The sequence below is a fragment of the Heptranchias perlo genome, chromosome 33, assembly GCF_035084215.1.
Source record: "Heptranchias perlo isolate sHepPer1 chromosome 33, sHepPer1.hap1, whole genome shotgun sequence".
Lineage (NCBI taxonomy): Eukaryota > Metazoa > Chordata > Chondrichthyes > Hexanchiformes > Hexanchidae > Heptranchias > Heptranchias perlo.
The window spans coordinates 4,043,887-4,065,671 of NC_090357.1; the positions used below are offsets into that span (position 1 = coordinate 4,043,887).

Genomic DNA, 21,785 nt, shown 5'->3' on the forward strand with positions numbered 1-21,785 from the left:
ATAGGTACTGCATAGACACTATCAGGGCCAGAGTGATCTCCTGGACTAGCTTCAATCTCCCTGGGATGGGGTCGGAGAGGAATTTCCCAGATTTCGTCCCCCCCCAAATTGGCCTGGGTTTTTCTTTGGTTTCTCACCTCTCCCAGGAGATCAGATGGTTTTGGGTGGGGTGGAGATTGTATATATCACGATTGTGTGGGACAGGATGGATGGATTAGAGGGTCTTTTCCTGTCCAACGTTGTTCATATGTTGTTTTATCTTTCAGTGTTAGCAATCCTAAGGAAACACCTGGTGAGGGAAACGCGGATAATCCCCAGCAGCGGGGTTAATTTGACCCCGCAAACAAGGGGGAGCAAAACTTGAGTGATGTTGAGTTTAATCCTGTGTTACTTGTCTGCTATGTTAACAAACTTCTACACACTTAGAATTTAACTGAAGGATTTTGATAGAGTAAATAGGGAGAAACTGTTTCCATTGGCAGGAGGGTCGGTAACCAGAGGGCACAGATTTAAAGTAATTGGCAAAAGAATCAGAGGGGAGATGAGGAGAATTTGTTTTAATGCAACGAGTTGTTATGATCTGGAATGCGTTGCCTGACAGGGCAGTGGAAGCAGATTGAACCGTAACTTTCGAAAGGGAATTGGGTGTATACTTGAAATGGAAAAATTGCAGGGCTATGGGTAAAGAGCAGGGACTAATTGGACAAGTCTTTCAAAGAGCCAGCACAGGCACAATGGGCCGAATGGCCTCCTTCTGTGTTGTAAGATTCTATGATTGAAAGCTGCAAGATTGTTTGCTGGGTTACTCTGTCTTCCACTTCGCATCTGATAGGATTACACATTAATGGACTGCAATTTTAAAAATACAAATAATTGTAATGACAGACCAGGAACTGGTGAAGATATGAAGTGTAAAGCAGATAAATAAACCGTTTCAAATAGAGAATGTGTAAAGGTCTGAGGCGATGGGTGGCCCCAGTCACCCAAATGGCTGAGTCCTTGGCTCCCAGAGGGTTGGTGAGTTGCTCATCAGTTGAGTTCGGTGATCCCGGACAGGTGAGGCCCGAGGTCTACACCCAGCTGTCAAGTTGTCAGCTGTGATTCAGTGGGCAGCACTCTCGCCTCTGAGTCGGAAGGCTCTGGATTCAGGCCCCCACTCCAGAGACTTGAACACATGATCCAGGCTGACACTCCCAGTGCAGTACTGAGGGGAGTGCTGCACTGTCGGAGGTGCCGTCCTTCGGATGAGACGTTAAACCAAGACCCCGTCTGCCCTCTCAGGCGGATGTAAAAGATCCCACACCACTGTTTTGAAGATCAGAGGAGTTCACCCCGGTGTCCCGGGCCCAATATTTAACCCTCAACTAACATCACTGGAAAAAAAAACAGATTATTTTCATTGCTGTTTGTGGGATCTTGCTGTGCGCAAATTGGCTGCCGCGTTGTCCCCTCACATGAAGCAATGGTCACTTGGGTGAGATATTGGAGAGCTGCTGACTGTCTGTGGGAACATATCCCAGCAAGAGTGAGTGGAGGAGAGGAAGAGAGAAAATATTGGTAGATAATAAGCAAGTTAATGTATTCTAGTTAAATGCAAACTGCTTTTCAGAGCTGCCTACGGGGGCGGATGGACATTTGCTTCTTTGTTGACCTCATTTCAATCAGGCAGCTGTGTGTTGATTTTTCGGGGGAGTGTAGATGGGAACCCACAGAGCCTGCTTGCTGTTTCCTGCTTCATCACTACATAAAAGGGGAGGAAGATTTCCATTTTAAGTGCTCTGGCGACTTGAGTGGGTAATGATTTAGCCTCGGTGGGGGGAGTGGGGGAGTGGGAGATATTCCGCAGTCCTTGCCTGTATACGGAGAGAGTTCCAAATGTTTCATCCTCCTGTCTTTTAGTCCCGACAAGCCCATGCTGAACCCTGTCCATTGCTGCAAGAGGAAAATCACCTACTGCAAGAAGAAAAAGGGGAAAAAAAACCAGGAGAGAGGAACACTCCGTGACTGCTTCCCTGACGACAGATTTGATTTGATTCAAGGGTCATTTTCAGGAGACAATCAGTGTGGTTATCAGTGCTGCGGGAGCTTGTCTGACTCATCCCAAAGGCTGAGGGGCAGAAGGAGTACGCAAGAGAAGAATGAACGAGGGCAGGGGGAGCCCGGGAGGATTCCAGCTCTCGGGTCTGCCCAACACGACGGGAGAGGTGCTTGGGGCAGTCTGACTGAGCGACTCCCATCAGTCCTAGTGTTAGACGGGAAGAAGATGGCAAAGAAAGTGCGATTTAAGGTAAAGGCTTCGTCTTCGCTTAACATGGAAACAATGTCGATAGGGTGAGATGAAGTAGGGAGGGAGGAGGCTCGTGTGGAGCATAAACACCGGCATAGAGCAGTTGGGCCGAATGGCCTGTTCCTGTGCTGTACATTCTATGTAATGTATTCAGTGAACAAACAGTAGGATTTACAATGTTGTCACTGTGCAGTCTAATATTTGGCGTGTGAAGTGTTACTACTGTAGCCACTTGAAATGTGAAAAATCTCCAGTAATACAGTTTTTGCTGATTTTATATTGGCCTTGTTTTAATTGATGGGTACGGTCATGTAGTGGTTATGTTACTGGACTAGTAATCCAGAGGCCTGGTCTAATAATCCAGATGTGGAGATGCCGGTGATGGACTGGGATTGACAAATGTAAGGAATCTTACAACACCAGGTTATAGTCCAACTGTTTTATTTGAAAATCACAAGCTTTCGGAGGCTTTCTCCTTCGTCAGGTGAGTGTGGGATCCCGAGAATTAATAATCCAGAGAACATGAGTTCAAATCCCACCGTGGGCAGCTTGAGAATTTGAATTCATTTTTTAAAAAAAATCTAAAATAAAGAGCTGATATCAGTAAAAGTGACCATGAAGCTCTCGGATTGACGTTAAAAACCCAACTGGTTCACTAATGTCCTTTAGGGACAGAAACCTGCCGTCCTTACCCGGACTCGGCCTATATGTGACTCCAGTCCCACACCAACGTGGTTGACTCTTAACTGCCCTCTGGAGTCGTATCCAAGGCAACTAGGGATGGGCAATAAATGCCAGCCTTGCCAGCGTCGCCCACACTCCGAGAATGAATAAATATAAAAATTAATTCAGATCCTGCCAGACCAGGGTTTGGCTCTTGGCAAACCCGCTCTCTCATCCCGGTGACAAACTCACAGGCCGGGGTCTGAGAATCCGCTACTGGGACAAGGGACATGGTTTCACGATGTAAACTCTGGTCTCCTGGAATCGGAAAGCCCAAATAAAAGTAGCTATCAAGTCCGCTTCTCCAAACTTGAGCTGTCCCTGGACAGAAAGTTCTGAGCTGTGTAACACTGGGGTGATTTACTGATGGCTACTCGCGCTGGGAGTGGGAGCAATTTAAGACAGTGAATTAAGAGGGTCACACAAAGTATATTGCACATTAACTGGGATTGACTTAAGTGTGATTTTTTTTTTTCCCCCCCCAGTACTGTCTGCTTGCTAGTAGGCTAAGATATGTTAAATATCCATAAAGGATTTGTGCTTCAGGTAGAATGAGGCAAGCAGTGTTAACTAAACGCCTGGGTTTAGTTTGTGGTGCAGTTTATGTTTGAAAGATAAGGGATATGGGCCAAAGGCAGGTACATGGAGTTAGATCACAGATCAGCCATGATCTTATCAAATGGCGGAGCAGGCACGAGGGGCTGAATGGCCTACTCCTGTTCCTATGTTCCTAGATAGGGTCGCCATCTCTGGTTTGGACGTATTCCTGGAGGTTTCATCACATGACCTCCCACCTCCAATCCCAGTCTTGCCAACGATGCTCACATCATGAGAACGAATTAAAATAAAGAATCACAAAGCTGAGGCAGCAAATTGTTAACAACAACAACTTGCATTTATATAGTGCTTTTAACGTAGCTTCAGAGGAGCGATTATCAAACAAAATTTGACACCGAGCCACATAAGGAGATATTAGGACAGGTGACCAGAAGCTTGGTCAAAGAGGTAGGTTTTAAGGAGCGTCTTAAAGGAGGAGAGAGAGGTGGAGAGGTTTCGGGAGAGAATTCCAGAGCTTAGGGCCCAGGCAGCTGAAGGCACGGCCGCCAATGTTGGATCGATGAAAATCGGGGATGCGCAAGAGGCCAGAATTGGAGGAGCGCAGAGATCTCGGAGGGCTGGAGGAGGTTACACAGATAGGGAGGGGCGAGGCCCCGGAGGGAATTGAAAACAAGGATGAGAACCGTGGTGAAGATTTAAATATCAGGGGACACAAGTTAAAATATGAAAAAGTTGGGAGTGAGACAGGAAGTTAGAAGGAATGTTTCACCCCAAAAGTAAGAGAATTGTCGAATAAATGACCAGGAAAGGCCATTGTAGGAGATGGTGTAAGAGAGTTTAAGAGGTAATTAGATGCATTTATAGAGTGATAGGGACATGGTTTGAAGGTGAGTATGGGGTGGGATTGAGAGTATGCTAAAGGGACAGTCTTGCTGCGTCTAATGGCTTTCTCTGGCCTTAATTGCTCTTATGATGAATGGTGGAGGCGAGAGAGAGCAATGGAGGAAGGGAAGATGAGAGAGAGAGAAATGGAGGAAGGGAAGATGAGAGAGAGAGAAATGGAGGAAGGGAAGGTGAGAGAGAGAGAAATGGAGGAAGGGAAGGTGAGAGAGAGAGAAATGGAGGAAGGGAAGATGAGAGAGAGCGAAATGGAGGAAGGGAAGGTGAGAGAGAGCGAAATGGAGGAAGGGAAGGTGAGAGAGAGCGAAATGGAGGAAGGGAAGATGAGAGAGAGAGAAATGGAGGAAGGGAAGATGAGAGAGAGCGAAATGGAGGAAGGGAAGGTGAGAGAGAGCGAAATGGAGGAAGGGAAGGTGAGAGAGAGAGAAATGAAGGAAGGGAAGGTGAGAGAGAGAGAAATGGAGGAAGTGGGCAATAATGAACAGAGAGAGAAAAAATCGAGGCAGGGAAAGGGAGAAACAAAGAGAGAAACGGAGGAGGGGAAGGTGAGGATGAGGGAAAGAAAAATGGAGGAATGAAAAGTGTGGAAGAGAAAGAAATGGAGAACGGGAGGTAAGGAAAAGAGAGAGAAACAAATGAAGGAAAAATGAGGAAGAGAGAGAGAGAGAAAATTTAATTCATAAGATTTCTTGACTGAGCTTTTGCTAACCTTGGATTATCTCTGTGTGGAATGAAGTGGTAACCTTGTCGTTCATTGTTGTTCATTGTGAAGCCGAAAGGGCTCAAAATATTTAGGTTGATTGAGAACATCCCTTTCATTGGCAAGAGCCAAAGTTCATCGTGCAGTAACCCGCAAGGTTGAAAAGAGTAAGAAAGAAGTTGAGTTAAGTCAGGAAGTGGTGGTTAAGCGATGCTAAATTTGGGATCATGTTTTATGTATGAGCCTAGATAGTAAGTCTTGGCAGACTATTTGACTATGCGAGGCATCACTGCTAATCCAAATCCTTTCCTTGCCTAATGTTCAGACACATCCATTTTGTACCTTAAGGTCGCTGGATGGCGATCAGGAGCGAGAAACCCTGGCTTATTCTTTCTCTTGTCCCTAGCCCAGGGCACTGAGGCCAATTGAAGCACCCTTACTTCTGCCTACCGAAGATAAACTAACTCTGCACAGACCAGAGATCAACCTGGGACCTTCTGGTCTATAGAATTCAATATCACACTTGGGAGTGCATTTAACAACAGAGCTACAATGGAGCCCTTTTATTTACTGTACTCTTTAAAATGTATTTACTCGAGTATTTATTGTCAAGTCCAACATTTCCTTACGATGCGATACTGAAGTGCAGTCACTGTTGTAATGTAGGAAATGCGGCCGCCAATTGCGCACAGCAAGCTCCCACAAACAGCATTTAGGTAATGACCAGATAATCAGTTTTTAGTGATGTTGGTTGAGGGGTATATAGTGGCCCTAGAACACTGGGGAGAACTCCCATGCTCTTCTTCGAAAATCTTTTACATCCACCCGAGAGGGCAGAAGGGGCCTCGGTTTAACATCTCACCCAAAAGACGGCACCTCCGACAGTGCAGCACTCCCTCAGTACTGCACTGGGAGTGTCAGCCTCGATTTTGAGCTTAAGTCTCTGGAGTGGGGCTACGAACCCACGATCTCCTGACTCAAATGCGAGAGTGCCACCCACTGAGTTCTCACTGGATCGAGGGGGTGAGGGGAAACCTTTGCAGAAAATTAGTTTGTCACTTTGGAACGGTATGGAGTGTTGAGTTTGTCTGTGATGATTGTTCACTCACAGGTCAGTAAACTCCACAATGTCTGAAAGTTGGAATGTGCCTTCAGACGGTTGAGTGACGCCTAGTTGTTAGAATGCCACTAATGTCTCGGCAGAGACAATCATTAACCATTCACCAAGGCCCAACCGTTGGATTGAGATTGAATCTTGGGGCAACTTCGTAAAGGACAAACACACCGAGGAATTCCATAGTTGCCTGTTGGAATTTCTGCCGCACCTTGCGTCTATTGTCCACACTTGCTGCTGTCCCGGAGTTTGAAAAGTTGTGACCATTTTTCCACTGAGGGGTTGCGAACTTTTCTTTGTTGCGAATAATTTTCCCTCTGCTGATCCCTCCAACTGCTGATCCATCTCCAGGGAAGTTTTTAAAGTAATTTAAAAACATTTGAGTTGAAAACAAGACTCTAGGGTGTAAATTGTTGTGTTCCTGAGGGAATGGGGCTTAGATTGTGTGTCAAGTTACAGGAATTGGGTTTTGGGCTTCGCACATACTGCAGATACAAACACCTGAAAGCTGATTCCAGGACACCTAAGTTCTGCAGTTCTATTGAACCCTGAGCTCCATGGCCCTCGCCCCTCCCTATCCCCTGTAACCTCCTCCAGCCCTACAATCCTCCGAGATCTCTGCGCTCCTCCAATTCCGGCCTCTTGCGCATCCCTGATATTCATCGCTCCGCCATTGGCGGCCGTGCCTTCAGCTGCCTAGGCCCTAAGCTCTGGAATTCCCTCCCTAAACCTCTCTCTCCTCTCTCTCTCCCCCTTTAAGACGCTCCTTAAAACCTCCCTCCTTGGCCAAGCTTTTGGTCGCCTGTCCTAATATCTCCTTATGTGGCTCGGTGCCATGTTTTGTTTGATAGTCGCTCCTGTGAAGCGCCTTGGGACGTTTTACTAGGTTAAAGGTGTTGCATAAATGCAAGTTGTTGTTGTTGCGATTGCGCAAAGCCATTTTGGGTCAAAGCTCAACTCAAATGCCATGAACTGATGGGCAAAATCCACCAGGGGGCATTGGCCAGCTTTCCAATCGCCTCGGCAACCAATGCAGGTCACAGAGGAGAGTTCACGATAACATTACAAGTTCCTCGATCAACCCGACTACTCAGTATCTCAATTATAATAAATTGCCCACTTAAAAATAATTATAAGCTGCAGCGGTTGGAATGTGGAATCGATCTGCAGCTGGGCCCAGTGCAGGTACGTTTTGGAATGTGAAGTTATCAAAGTAAAAAGAAAGAGCTTGCATTTATATAGCGCCTTTCAAAACCTCAGAACGTCCCAAAGTGCTTTACAGCCAATGAAGTGCAGCCACTGTTGTAATGTAGGAGACGCGGCAGCCAATTAGTACACAGCAAGGTCCCACAAACAGCAATGTGATAATCTGTTTTAATGATGTTGGGTAAGGGCTAAGCATTGGCCAGGACATCGGGGATAACTCCCCTCCTCTTTGAAATAGTGCCGTGGGATCACCTGAGAGGGCAGACGGGGCCTCGATTTAACATCTTATCCGAGAGACAGCACCTCTGACAGTGCAGCACTCCCTCAGTACGGCACTGGGAGCGTCAGTCTGAATTATGTGCTCAAGATCCTGGGGTGGGACTTGAACCCACGACCTTCCGACTCGAGAGTGACACCCACCGAGCCACGGTTGACACCTGAGCATTGGGTGATGGGTGAAGCCCTGATGTGCCATGGAGAGGTTAGACGTTGGTTTGCAGCTGTGATTTCTCTATGCGGCTGGTTCCTGATCTTGGCCGTGCGTTGGGGGAAGAGAGGGGGCCTCTGAGTGGAGACTCCGTGCTTTTTAAGTGGAGTTGATGGTGATGAAAATAATTGGCCTTGGCACTCTAGGTCGCTGATTCAATGGATAAACACACTGCCTGCGGTGATATTGAGACCTATTGACCTGAATGTCTCGGGTTTGACTCCCGATCTGTGCTGAATTCGTGGATCTCAACTAAGATAGCAATTGTGGTCCTGCAGTTGGCCTCAGCATCCCTAGGTTAAGTAACCTTGACCAGGAGCACCGGCTGATTATGTAAAACTCTGGCTTGGCTTGGCTGTGATTGAGATGCTTGGTTAGTCATTTGACTCTCTCTGCGGGGCTCCCACACAATGAACGGCCACTCGGGAAAGTACCAGAGGGCTACAGGTGACCGTGGAACTGTACCCCAACATGAGCCAGTGCCTTGAAGAGATATGGGGAGGAAATTGGAGGGAGTGTGGGTGGGGAGAGTTGGGGGCGCATAGAGCTGGTAGAGAGTCCAGTGTACCCACCGTACTACCTGTCTCATCTCTTGGGCTGAGAGATATGATGACCAAAACATGACTGCTTTCCATATCCAGTTCAGAGTGACGCCTTTTCTTGGTAGTTTAGGCAATCAGTCATTCAGCGCACTTTGGCTTGCACTGTAAAGCCTCCAAGTTGGCTAGTTGTGGCATTAACGTTGCAGTTTAGGGTGCCAACGGTTGACCTAATAATGGAGCATGCTATCTTATGTGTTGGTGTCTCTGGGTGGTGCAGTGGTTGGAGTGGGGGTGATTATGAGCCCAGTTTTCAGGCCATGTCTCAAACCCTTCCCCAACAACCAGCTAGTCACAGCATTTAGCTACTGCAGACTGAGATGGCACGTGATCATCTCGGGACTGTGCGTGAAGATGCAAGACCCTCTGTTGTGCTGTATAGAGCATCTGCACGTTGATTGATTGGAAGGCTTTGCAGTTGACGATGGGTCATGAGATTAACTCTGGAATGCCTTTATCTCCAGTGTTTGCAGTCCAAGGCTTTGGGAAAGGTGTCCGTGAAATAACGAATCATCCCATCGATTCCTTTCAGCCATTAGAAATTCCAGTTGGAGATGAGTGATCAGCGCTCATGGAGTTCCATCACCGCGATGTATTAACACTGCAATTGGGCAGTATAGTCATGGCTTCCTACTTTCATCATTTGTTTAGAGGGGGGGTAGAAGCTACACTCCTTGGTGCAGTGTCGCTGTGCTAAGTGCCTGCTTGGCCAGCTGGTGTTGCTCTAGTCTCTGAGTCAGGAAATTGTGGGTTCAAATCCCACCTCGGGACTTGAGCACAAAATCTAGGCTGACACTCCTAGTGCCAGTACTGAGGGAGCGCTGCACTGTTAGAGGTGCCGTCTTTCGGATGAGATGTTAAACCGAGGCCCCGTCTGCCCTCTCAGGTGTACGTAAACAATCCCACGGCCACTATTCGAAGAAGAGCAGGGGAGTTCTCCCTGGTGTCCTGAGCCAATAAGTATCCCTTAAGCCACATCACTAAAAACAGATTATCTGGCCATTATCATGTTGCTGTTAGTGGGATCTTGCTGTGCGTAAATTGGCTGTTGCATTTCCTACATTACAGCAATGGCTGTGAAATGCTTTGGGATGTCCTGAGGTCTTGAAAGTGCAACAGAAATGCAAGTCTTTCTTGTAACTGGGGCATTCATTTGATTGATTTCTTGTTGACATATATAGAATAATGTTTGGAAATCCGGGCTAAGGTCCGGGATACAGGAAACTGGAGCTATTGGGCAAGTGTCCATGAACCGGCACATCTACATTTGCAAATTATTGCAATTTGACTGAGTCCCGGATCTGTGCATTGAATAAGTGGGCCATGTTGTCATGATATTCGAAACTTCCCCCAACGCAATGTTGGAGGAATCTTGTTCATGAAACGAGAGAGATGGCAGGGCGCGTAGCTGGTCTCCAACCTTCTGTTTTGTTGGGCGATGAGGAGATTTGTAACTCCGGCAACCGGCCATCATGAGCTGGCCCTTCACGCGTGAGTGGGCGTCGAACAGCAACAGGTGGGAAGTCAACGCCAGGCTTGGGAATGTTCAGTTACAGACTTAGCACAAGCTGGGAGATTGTAAACTCTCAACTGGCTCTGCCTGTGTGGAACTGAATACTGGTTTGTTTCTCATTTCACTTACTCCTGTTGTATGATCACCGTCGTCAGTAAGAGTTTAATTCGACCTGGCAGTTTTGGCTTAATTCTAGGTACAGATCTAGATTGGTCATTGTGTAACTTAACCGAAAGCCAAGGCTTCCTCATCTAATCATGGGGAATATATTGTCACTCTCCTGGAAGAAAAGAAAGGATAAGAAACTAGTTTCGATGTACTTTAAGGTATTTAACTTCTTATTATTGTTTTTTTTGTGTTTTTAAGGACTGTGATGTTTAGCTTTTTTCTTTATTTTTAATCGGTTGAAAACTTCTCACTCATAATCCTGGAAAGTTACATTTAAAAAAAAAGGAGAGATGCTGGAAAGATACAGCAGGGCTTCCAGTATCTGCACAGAGTTTTTGGTTCTCGTTCCTTTAGTCAGGGTCAATGGAAGGGCTGACCCCTGAAACATTGACCCGTCTTTTCTCTTTCAGATGCTGACTGACCTGCCGTGTGTTTCTAGCATTATCTGTTTCATATTTTTGGTGAACAGGAGCCCATTGTGTTGTGGTTAAGCGACTGTACAGAGCTGGGTGAACCGTTGTCTTGGTCCCACGTTGAATTGGCAGTGATAGGGAGCAGGATTGTGCAATGTGTTTTACCGAGTGAACGAGCAACCCCTTGTTATATTGTCCTTTAAACCAGTAGAGTGGGGTGGGGACGGCCAAACCCACAGACAGTGCGGCATAGAACTGCGTCCCACCTGACGTGACATGATCGGAGACCAGCGGCATCGTGGAAACTAAGGAGTATCTTTGGTACGGTGTGGTGCGTTGGTGAACTGCTGTGGTGTGTTAGTGAACTGCTGTGGTGTGTTAGTGAACTGCTGTGGTGTGTTAGTGAACTGCTGTGCTGAGCCCCAGTACAGTGGTGTGTAGAGGGGTGCCTGGATTGTCCCATACGGTCAGTCTCAAGTCACCACGGAGAGTCAGCTCAGGGCGGGAGAGAACTATCGACTCTGCCACTCTCCGGGGGCCGGCTGAATGGAGACGTCCAAAGCAGGTTTCCTTCTTGACCTCTCAACCTGGAATTGTGTGTGTGTGTTGGGAGTTAATTATATCCATGTGATTTATATCAATTAGTGTTAATTGTATTCAGGTGGTGGGTATCATTTGGGACCTCTCTCGTATCCATTTATAAGAGAGCTGTTCTAGGGTGTGGAGTGGGTAATGTGGAGCTCTGTGAATAAAGGCTTGGAAGCAACTGAAGATCAGGCTCCAGTATTCTATCCCTCACCACCTGGCCATCCAATTTATAATATCGGGGGGGGAAGATACCTAAAGATAGGAGTGAATTTTTAGAACTTGAAAACATTGGGATTCAATGGAAGAAACTTGATGATTTTGTTTGCAAGTTTAGAAGTTATAAGTCTGGCTTGTGCACAGGTCTGTTCAACAGACCCTCTGGTACTCACATTGGGTTTGCTTGTTAGATTGTGTTTGTGTGCTTGATAGTTAGTGCCGACCCTAATAGCTGAAGTTCTACAGGTGCCCAAATAGGATAAACAAGATAAAGACCCTGGGACTTACATCCTGCGGCTGGAATATGGGCAGCAAGTCTCAATCTTTTGTTTTCTAGCTTCCTCCTCTCCGCTTCTGACGGTGCTAACTATTAGAGTATAGTTCCATGGTTCCATGCCCAAGTGAACCTTGAGTGTTGGCACTGGCTATTCAACCATGGGGACTTCACAGCCAAGCCCAACCTTGCTCCAGTCGGGCTCGATGGACAGCGACCAGGAGCCTGATCCTTAACTGATTCTTTTCACCCCAGTGTCTTCAGGAGAGAAAGAGGGAATAAAAGGTAGAATGGTCTGTCTGGATTATGTGTGGTGCTGGGGCTTCACAGAAAGGCTTGTTCCTCAGCCCACTTTTAGAGATCGGCTTTGCCAAATCAGTGATGCTATTCTGCAAAAAAAACAGTTTTATTGCTGTCTGGGTTTTTGCAGGTAAATAAATCCTCCGTCCACTCACTGAGTTATTTCTCCAACAACTTGTGTTTTTTCTGTGCTGTCAACAGTTATTCAATTAAGGGAATGGCGAGGGACCTGTTACATCTCCTTTACTGTCTACTCGTTTTCTCTTTTCTACTGTGTCTCTTTCTTTTTCTCTCTCTCTTTCTCTCTCTCTGTGTCTGTGTGTGTTTCTCTTTCTCTTTATCAGTTTCTTGTTCACTCTCCCTCTTTCTGTCAATGTGTTGGGGTATGTATCTGAGTCTCTCTGTGTGTCTCTCTCTTATTCCATACATCTGTCTATTTGTTTCTCTTTCTCTCTCTCTCTCTCTTGCTCACGTTCCCCCTCTCCTATTCAGAAAATCAAGAGAAGAAGAAAGATTTGTGAATTTTATTTATATTCAGTTTCATTAACATTCAGCAGTAAATACTTTTTTTTAAATAGTCATTTGCAGATGTCAGCACGGAAATCCGAAAGGCCTAACCTGGTAAGACTTGGGATCAGGGCAGATCCGAAGCTCCTGCAGTCAGGATGTGTGATATCCAGTAGCTGTGGATCGAGATTATTCACACCCTCTGATATTACTCTGGAAAAAAGTTGTTGTCCTTTTCAGCCTGCAGTGCCAAGGCAGGCAGGATGTGTGTGGAGAATATCTCTTCAATCAGCAGACTAAATTTAACCACAACCATTTCTTGCCCACAGGAAGTTGAGGAGGGAGTTTGTTCTTTAGCTCCCACTTCAAATTACAGACACGTTATCCTCTGGGCGCAGTGGAAACTGCTTATTAAAAATCAGTCCATTAACGTAGTAAAACATTCCAAAATACTTGACAATGCACTTAGCAGGACTAGGGAGAAGAGTTGATGAAATGACTGATGCCTCTCCTCCATTGTCCAGCTCGGTGGGACTGCCCCGCGCTTGGTTCCACTTACCTATCCGATTGTAACCAGAACATCACTTTCCTTCCCGCACCGTAACCCCAAATATCCAACCTTCATCCCCTCTTCTTCCTCCTCTACATGTTGCCCCCTTTTGTGAATTCATTCACAGACAGGGGGGGGGGGGATCAGTTTCCACGTCTTCCAGTGACGACACCCAGCTCCACCTCTCTCGACCCCTCCACCGCCTGTGCACCATCAGACAGGCTCGGCCGACATCCAGTCTTGCAGGAGCCGCAGGGATTGATTCCTGCGCCAAGTTTGTGCTGATGCTAGCCGATTTCTAGACCAATGAATCTAAAAGTCAGGTTAATGGAGGCGTGCTCAATGGGTAAATCCAATACTTGCTGTTGCACTGAGCCATAAAGATTAGGGCGATTCCTTTTATTGCCGATTTTCTCCCACAGGTGCATGGCGCCTTTTGGTAACTTGTCCAGGTGTCCATTTTTCGTGTAGTGCCCTAGACACTGAATGTTGGCAGGCTATTTGATCAATGCTCGATTCTGTCCTAATCTATCACAGCTTGGGCTTTTCTCCGACACTTTTGTCTTGTATTTACGGGAAAAAAAATGATTTAATTTAATAAACATACCGAGTTTCTTATGAAGCAAAGCCCTATGAGCTATGTATGGGCTCGTGTGATTAGATGCAACATATAGTCTTAGTTTCTTTCTCTCCTGATAGGTAGAAAATACAACACCGACAGACCAATGCATAGAAGCTAAAACAGCAGATTTATTTACAGGTTAAGTAATGGACAGAAGCAAAATGATACTGCCACGTATTGAAACAACGCAAAATTGAAAACAATAAAATTAGAATAAGTCCACAAGGGGTTAATATTATAGAATCATACAGCACAGGAAGCCATTCAGCCCATCATGCCTGTGCAGGCTCTTTGAAAGAGCTATCCAATTAATCCAACTCCCCTGCTTTTTCCCCATAGTCCTACAAATCTTTCATTTTCAAGTATTTATCCGATTTCTTTTTGAAGGTTATTATTGAATCTGCTTCCACCGCCCTTTCAGGCAGCGCATTCCAGATCAGAACAACTCCCTGCTTAAAAAAATTCTCCTGCCAATTATCTTAAATCTGTGTCCTCTGGTTACCGACCCTCCTGCCAATGGAAACAGTTTCTCCTTATTTACTCTAATCAAAGCCCCTCATAATTTTGAACACCTCTATTAAATCTCCCCCTTACCCTTCTCTGCTCTAAGGAGAACAATCCCAGCTTCTCCAGTCTCATCCCTGGTACCATTCTGGTAAATCCCCTCTGCACCCTCTCCAATACTCCCTTCAGAATGTGATTCTTGGTGTCTGATAGAACAAGGAATTTTAGATGAAACAGTCAATTTGGTCTCAAATCTCCTGCCAAGACTAAAGATTATTGGAGAATTCCCCAGTACTTATCCAATCCAAAGATCTTTTGAAGCCAAAGTTGTTCGTGATCCATGATTAAAGATGTAATAGCAGGAATTATTGGATAGAATGCTAATGAGCAGGTGTACACATGTCGTGTGGGTCTGAGTACTTGTTATTATCTTGACCACATGCCATTTAATTTGCATCTAGAACAAAGCTTCCTGTATTCTGACTAATTTCCAGATTAAACTGGCCCAGACTTGTAGAAACTCATTTCCTGACCTTCATTTTGAAATTTGGTGATTTAAATTTAGCTTCTAATTCAACAACAAGACATAACATCCAGAAATCAACCCTATTTTGTCACACTGAGTCCGACACACACACATATGCATGTTCCAGCAAGAATCACGGGGTCAATCCCCAGTCTTCATTGAGTTAACTGATGACAGCCAGGGTGGCAGTAGTGGGCCAATCGGAGTCAGACTGGGCTAAGGTAGAAAACAATTAACCAGCGTAACCAACGACCAATGTTGGAAAGTACATGTATGGGGCCCAGGTGAAGACAGAGACCACTCTTGGATTGCGCTGCCCACCCCTTGCAAAGGTTGTCTGAGAGGGCAGGTGTGAGAGGGGGGCACGCGTGCGAAAACAGCCATTTGGATGAGGTGCTGGAAGGCTTGTGGTACCATTGGCCCCCTGGGCGTGAATCAGCATCTCCTGGGGGAGGGAATGGTGCTTGGAGGGCACGATAGGCCGAATGGCTAAGGCTCTTTATTGGGAAGTTATGTTCTGTTATGGTTTTTGGTTAAACCACACCAAAGTGTGAATGACTCCCACAAGCTGTGAATTTTTAGAATGTGAGAGGAAACTCCCTTGTGTGAGAACGAGTGACACTTTGATGTGGAGCTTTGTTCATTTTAGTTTCATTTTTTTTCCCCTCAATTTTGTATCTTCCCTAATTTTCTTTACTGGTGCCCATGCCCTGATGGTTCACACTGGGGTACAACTCCATGCCCAGCTTTGACCAGCTCACCACTCCTCTTCGATGTTCCCTTACATTGGGTGTTGGCTGGCTGTTCGAGCATGGGCAGCAAGTTGGGTGAGAACATGATCGGTCTGGGCAAAGATGCCGGTCCTGCCCGGCACACACTCTCAAGGCTAATAATGCGCCTTAGGCAAAGTGCTGAAGGGCAATTGCAACCATTGTCTCCATGTTTGTCAGCTGTGGCCCAGTGGGTGGCACTCTTGCCTTTGAGTCAGAAGTTCATGGGTTCAAAGCCCCACTTCAGAGACTTGAGCACAAAATCTAGGCTGACACTCCCAGTGCTGTAAGAAATGCAGCAGCCAATTTGCGCACAGCAAGATCCCACAAACAGCAGTGTGATAACGACCAGATAATCTGTTTTAGTGATGTTGGTTGAGGGATCAATATTGGCTAGGACGTTGGGGAGAACTCCCTGTTCTTCTTTGCATATAGGAACATAAGAACAGGAGTAGGCCATTCAGCCCCTCGTGCCTGCTCCGCCATTTGATAAGATCATGGCTGATCTGTGATCTAGCTCCATATATCTGCCTTTGGCCCATATCCCTTAATACCATTGGTTGCCAAAAAGCTATCGATCTCACATTTAAATTGAGCAATTGAGCTAGTATCAATTGCCGTTTGCGGAAGAGAGTTAAAACTTCTACCACCCTTTGTGCGTAGAAATGTTTTCTAATCTCGCTCCTGAAAGGTCTGGCTCTAATTTTTAGACTGTGCCCCCTACTCCTAGAATCCCCAACCGGCGGAAATAGTTTCTCTCTATCCACCCTATCCGTTCCCCTTAATATCTTATAAACTTTGATCAGATCACCCCTTAACCTTCTAAACTCCAGAGAATACAACCCCAATTTGTGTAATCTCTCCTCGTAACTTAACCCTCGAAGTCCAGGTATCATTCTAGTAAACCTACGCTGCACTCCCTCCAAGGCCAATATGTCCTTCCGAAGGTGCGGTGCCCAGAACTGCTCACAGTACTCCAGGTGCGGTCTAACCAGGGTTTTGTATAGCTGCAGCATAACTTCTGCCCCCTTGTACTCTAGTCCTCTGGATATAAAGGCCAGCATTCCATTAGCCTTATTGATTATTTTCTGCACCTGTTCATGACACTTCAATGATCTATGTACCTGAACCCCAAAGTCCCTTTGGACATCCACTGTTTTTAACTTTTTACCATTTAGAAAGTACCCTGTTCTATACTTTTTCGATCCAAATTGGATGACCTCACATTTGTCTACATTGAATTCCATTTGCCACAGTTTTGCCCATTCACCTAATCTATCAATATCCCTTTGTAATTTTATGTTTTCATCTACACTGCTTATAATGCCACCAATCTTTGTGTCATCGGCAAACTTAGATATGAGACTTTCTATGCCTTCATCTAAGTCGTTAATAAATATTGTGAATAATTGAGGCCCCAAGACAGATCCCTGCGGGACTCCACTAGTCACATCCTGCCAATGTGAGTACCTTCTCATTATCCCTACTCTCTGTCGCCTTTCGCTCAGCCAACTTCCTAACCAAGTCCGTACTTTTCCCTCGATTCCATGGGCTTCAATCTTAACTAACAGTCTCTTATGTGGGACCTTATCAAATGCCTTCTGGAAGTCCATATAAATAACATCCATTGACATTCCCCTGTCCACTACTTTAGTCACCTCTTCAAAAAATTCAATCAGGTTTGTCAGGCACGACCTACCTTTCACAAATCCATGCTGGCTCGCCCTGATTAACATTGCATGGTACTGTGGGATCTTTTACATCCACCTGAGAAGGTAGATGGGGCCTCGGTTTAATGTTTCATCTGAAAGACGGCACCTTTGACGGTGCAGCACTGGGGGCGTTGGCCTAGAAGTCTCTGAAGTGGGGCTTGAACCCATGATCTTCTGATTCCTGAGTGCTCCTCCCCATCCAATTTCCCCGTATTCGCTCTGCCCTGGCCGACCAGCCCTAGGCACTGGAACAGGATGATCTGTCGCCTCCCCCCCCCACCCACCCATATGTGTTGGTATCTGGCCAGGGCAAGATCCGGCTCGTCTGTGATGTCGCCCGGCCATGGTTGAATAGCCGGACAGCAGCTGTGCTTCAGCGATAAAGAGCGGTCAGTCGGGTGAGGCCAACTGGTGCCCATGGACCTCCACCCCAGTTGGAGTCAGCTCCTTCACCAGAGGAGTAGGGTCGTCAAACCTCCAGGATTGTCCTGGGGTCTCCAGGAATTGAAGATTAATCTCCAGGACACTGCTGCGAGCAAAACCCAGGAGAAAAATCACAGCGGCGTTAAAAACAAATGCGTTTTTAAAACATTTTGTTTGAGAATTTCTGTTTATTGGTTATAAAAATGTCGGAGATGGGAAAAGGCTGTTCGACAGACGGTCGAGGGTCATCCAATCGGGTAACGAAGAGTCTGTTCGCTTTCCGATTGGTGTGAGGGGGCGGGGCACCGTGAGGATGGACATGTCCGGTGACCAATGGCGGGAGTGTGGGGACGGGGCCATCAGGAAGGAGGGGGCAGTTGGATATATAAGGCAAAACCCAGAAGGCTTATTGGCAGAAGACAGACAGAGCGATAGAAGAAAGCAAAGTGCAATTGCAGTTGCTGTCTTGAACTGATGTGACCAGCCATGGCTCCTTGGCAGCACTCTCGTCCCTAAACCAAAAGATTGAGAGTTCAAGTCCCAGTCCAGAGACTTCAGTACATAACCCAGACTGACACTTCAGTGCAGTGCTGAGGGGGTGCTGCACTGTCTGAGATGCTGGGGGTAAATTTTCAACTTCAGCAGGGGCGGAGTTGAATGGGATGGAAAATCAGGCCGAGTGTGTAACGGGCGGCTGATCCGCAACTGCCAGTTTTCAGTCTGCGCCCAAAGTCAAAATCACCCTCGCCGTCTATCAGATGAAACATTAAACCAAGGCCCCGTCGGCCCTCTCAGGTAGATGTAAAAAAAAAAATCCCACCGCACTATCCAAAGAAGAGCAGGGGGAGTTCTCCCCGGTGTCCTGGGCAATATTTATCCTTCAACCAACATCACTAAAAAAAAAACTGATCATCGTTTATCTCATTCCTGTTTATGGGATCTTGCTGTGTGCAAACTTTATTCTGCGTTTTCCTACATTACAACAGTGACGACACTTCAAAAGTACTTCATTGGCTGCGAAGCGCTTTTGAGACATCCTGAGGCGGTGAAAGTTGCTATATAAATGCAAGTGGTTATAGAATTAGAGAATTTTGCAGCAGAGAAGGCCATTCTGCCCATCACACTGCCACAGGCCCACTCACTGGCACTGGCCCACTCACTGGCACTGGCGCACACACTGACACTGGCGCACACACTGCCGCACACACTGTAATATTCCAGTACTGTATGAATGTGGGGACATGATCTGAACTTAAGCTGATGATCTGCGAACTCATGGATTATAACATTGTACAACTCTGATTATTTGAAGCTTAGATAATTTGAGAAAAGCAATTTTTTTTTTTTACCTGTTACTCCCAGGGAGCTTTGACTAATGAGGCTAGTCTGTAACTTTCACTTCACCTCTTAGCTGTTCGGCTGTCATATTAAGTTAAGTTGGGAAAAAAAAATCAACTAAAATTAAAAGACAAGCAGGAGAATGTGTTGGGTGCCTTTCCAGCCGGAGGCTGTGTGGGATTTTCATTGGCACTGTTGATATTTAATGCTTACATTTCTAGCTTCTGACATTTTAAACTGTGGGCCTTTTTTCCCCCCTGAAGAACAAGTGCTGTGTTTTCAGGCCCTTTCCAGTGGAATAAAGACAGCCTTGTTGTTAGACAGGGGTGGAGGGGTAGGGTCAGACCGCCTTAGGCAGGGCTAGTTCGACAGACAACCCTCAGTCTGAGAGCTCCCATCACTGCCAATCTCTCTCTCTCTCTCTCTCTCCCTCGCACTCTGTGTTCCTTGTGCTCTCTCTCACTTGCTCTCTCTGTCTGAGTATATCCTGATTTGCGTGGAGGCTACAGGGAGTTTGGTCGCACTAAAAGGAACTGCAGAAAAGGTTAGCACTGTCTCGGGTCTTTGGATGAAATGTATTCATGAGAATAACAGCCATGGACACCTTGATATCAGTGGATTAATTTATAAAGGAGCATCTGAACAGAATGAAAGGTACATTTTTCCTCCTCTGTCCCAATTTTTGGTGTGTTCTGCAGAATTCACTTGCAAACTGTATTTCGTCTTCAGGCATTTTTAATCTTCTTTTTGTTGATCTGTTTCTGGGATTTGTCGCACTGCTCAGAGTCATGGGAGGAGGCCATTTGGCCCATCGAGATCTTTATCTGGAAATATCGACTCATTTCCCTGCCTTTCCCCATATCCTTTTCTACTTCGACTATTTATCCAATCCCCTTTTCAATGATATTACAGACTCTGTCTCAATAACCACCTGTGGTAAAGCATTCTATGTTCTAATACTACTAATTATACTGTGGGTGTATGTGAGGGAGAGAGACAGAGAGTGTGGGTGTATGAGAGAGAGAGAGACAGAGAGTGTGGGTGTATGAGAGAGAGAGAGAGACAGAGAGTGTGGGTGTGTGAGAGAGAGAGACAGAGAGTGTGGGTGTATGTTAGAGAGAGAGAGAGACAGAGAGTGTGGGTGTATGAGAGAGAGAGAGAGAGAGAGAGACAGAGAGTGTGGGTGTATGAGAGAGAGAGAGACAGAGAGTGTGGGTGTATGAGAGAGAGAGAGACAGAGAGTGTGGGTGTATGAGAGAGAGAGAGAGACAGAGAGTGTGGGTGTGTGAGAGAGAGAGAGAGAGACAGAGAGTGTGGGTGTATGAGAGAGAGAGACAGAGAGTGTGGGTGTATGAGAGAGACAGAGAGAGAGAGTGTGGGTGTATGAGAGAGACAGAGAGAGAGAGTGTGGGTGTATGAGAGAGACAGAGAGAGAGAGTGTGGGTGTATGTGAGGGAATATGGAATCTCTGTTTATGTGCAGGGATGTGTGTAGTGAGAGAGAGAGACTTTTGTGTATGTGTGTGAGAAACAGATTGTGTGTGCATGTGGGTGAGGGAATGTGGGGTGTGTGTGAGAGAGAGAGAGAACGTGAGAGAGTGTGTGAGGGAATGTGCGATGCATGTGTGTGTGCAGGGGAATCTGTGGTGGTCTGTATGCGTGCATGCATGTGTGTGTTTGATTAAATGTGTGTGAGGGTGTGTCGGATGCGAGGGGGGTGGTGAATGTGCGAGTGTCTGGCGATATCTCCTCGACTGCAGAGCAGTTTGTTTCAACCGTGTGATACGACCCAGTAGAGAGAGAGAGAAAGATCTTTGCTGTAACCTTACACTAACCAGTTGGCCTTGCGTGTGGAGATATAAGACTCTGTCTGGTGGCCATGGCGTAACATCGGTCCAACGAAGGACGGATTTAAAGAGAAAATCTAAGTGTTGAGCAGCATCTAAACTGAACGTCTGAAAGCTTGGGAGGGAATCAGAAGTGAACAATGGCACTAGTTCAGGCAGTGAGTTCCCTCCTTCTTACCACTCACACTAACCCAGACATGTATAGAACACCCACTGGTGTCACTAGTCAGCTCTACGCCCTGTAACTGTGCCCGACCCACTCCTGTTTGTGATGCAGTGGGGTTACTGGCGTGTGGAGTGAGTGCACTTTTCCTTGTCTTCCTGCCTGCCAGTTCCTGCCTGTACTCCCCTGTCAAACCAACACATGGCCTTCTTTTCATAATTTATATTTCACAAAGGCTCTCACTCCTACACTCCTCACCTTTCAGTACTTCATCCAATTGGTCATTCTTCATCCGGCAATCTGCAAACTGATGGTCAACAGGTTGAGAGACCGGGTGGTGGTGAGATGGGAAGTGGGTGGTGGAGGGGCTGGGGGGGGTTGGGGGGGGTGGGGGTTGGGGGGTGGGGGGGGGGGAGTTGGGGGGTGGGGGGGGTGCGTCTCAGGCAATCCCATCCCAAACTGATGAGCACAAGCATGCACTTTCTGGTCGGAGGTCACTGGGAGAGAAAGCAGGCACTGGACCCTGGACGATATCTCCGCTCCCTGGCCCGGTGACACTGAGGCTGATTGCCACATCCATGGTGCTGCCTCCCCAATGAGATTAGCTAATTGGGCACAGACCAAAGTCCGAACCTGGAACATTCTGGAACTGTGCGGCTCAGTTGCACACGGACCAGTGCGTTGAGCACTGAGCAACTGGGAGGAGCCAGCAAAATAAAAATAAATGTTTTTCCCTTTCTGTGAGGCCCTGTGTGGAGACGTCTCGAATATCTCCAGA

At 46.6% G+C, this 21,785-nt stretch overlaps 1 protein-coding gene across 10 annotated transcripts in view; it reads left to right on the top strand.

Annotated features, from left to right (window-relative positions):
* Positions 1-1,897: 1,897 nt before the first annotated feature.
* phldb1b (pleckstrin homology-like domain, family B, member 1b) overlaps positions 1,898-21,785 on the top strand; it is a 283,632-nt gene continuing 263,744 nt past the window's right edge. For 9 of the 10 annotated variants that reach the window (XM_067970865.1, XM_067970873.1, XM_067970876.1 and 6 more), the window contains exon 1: positions 1,898-2,287. In XM_067970865.1, coding sequence (XP_067826966.1) covers positions 1,913-2,287 — 375 coding nt within the window. In that variant the 5' untranslated portion in view covers positions 1,898-1,912. Of the gene's footprint in view, positions 2,288-19,540; positions 19,653-21,785 lie in introns of those variants that run through there. The other variant, XM_067970870.1, reaches the window with a different exon arrangement.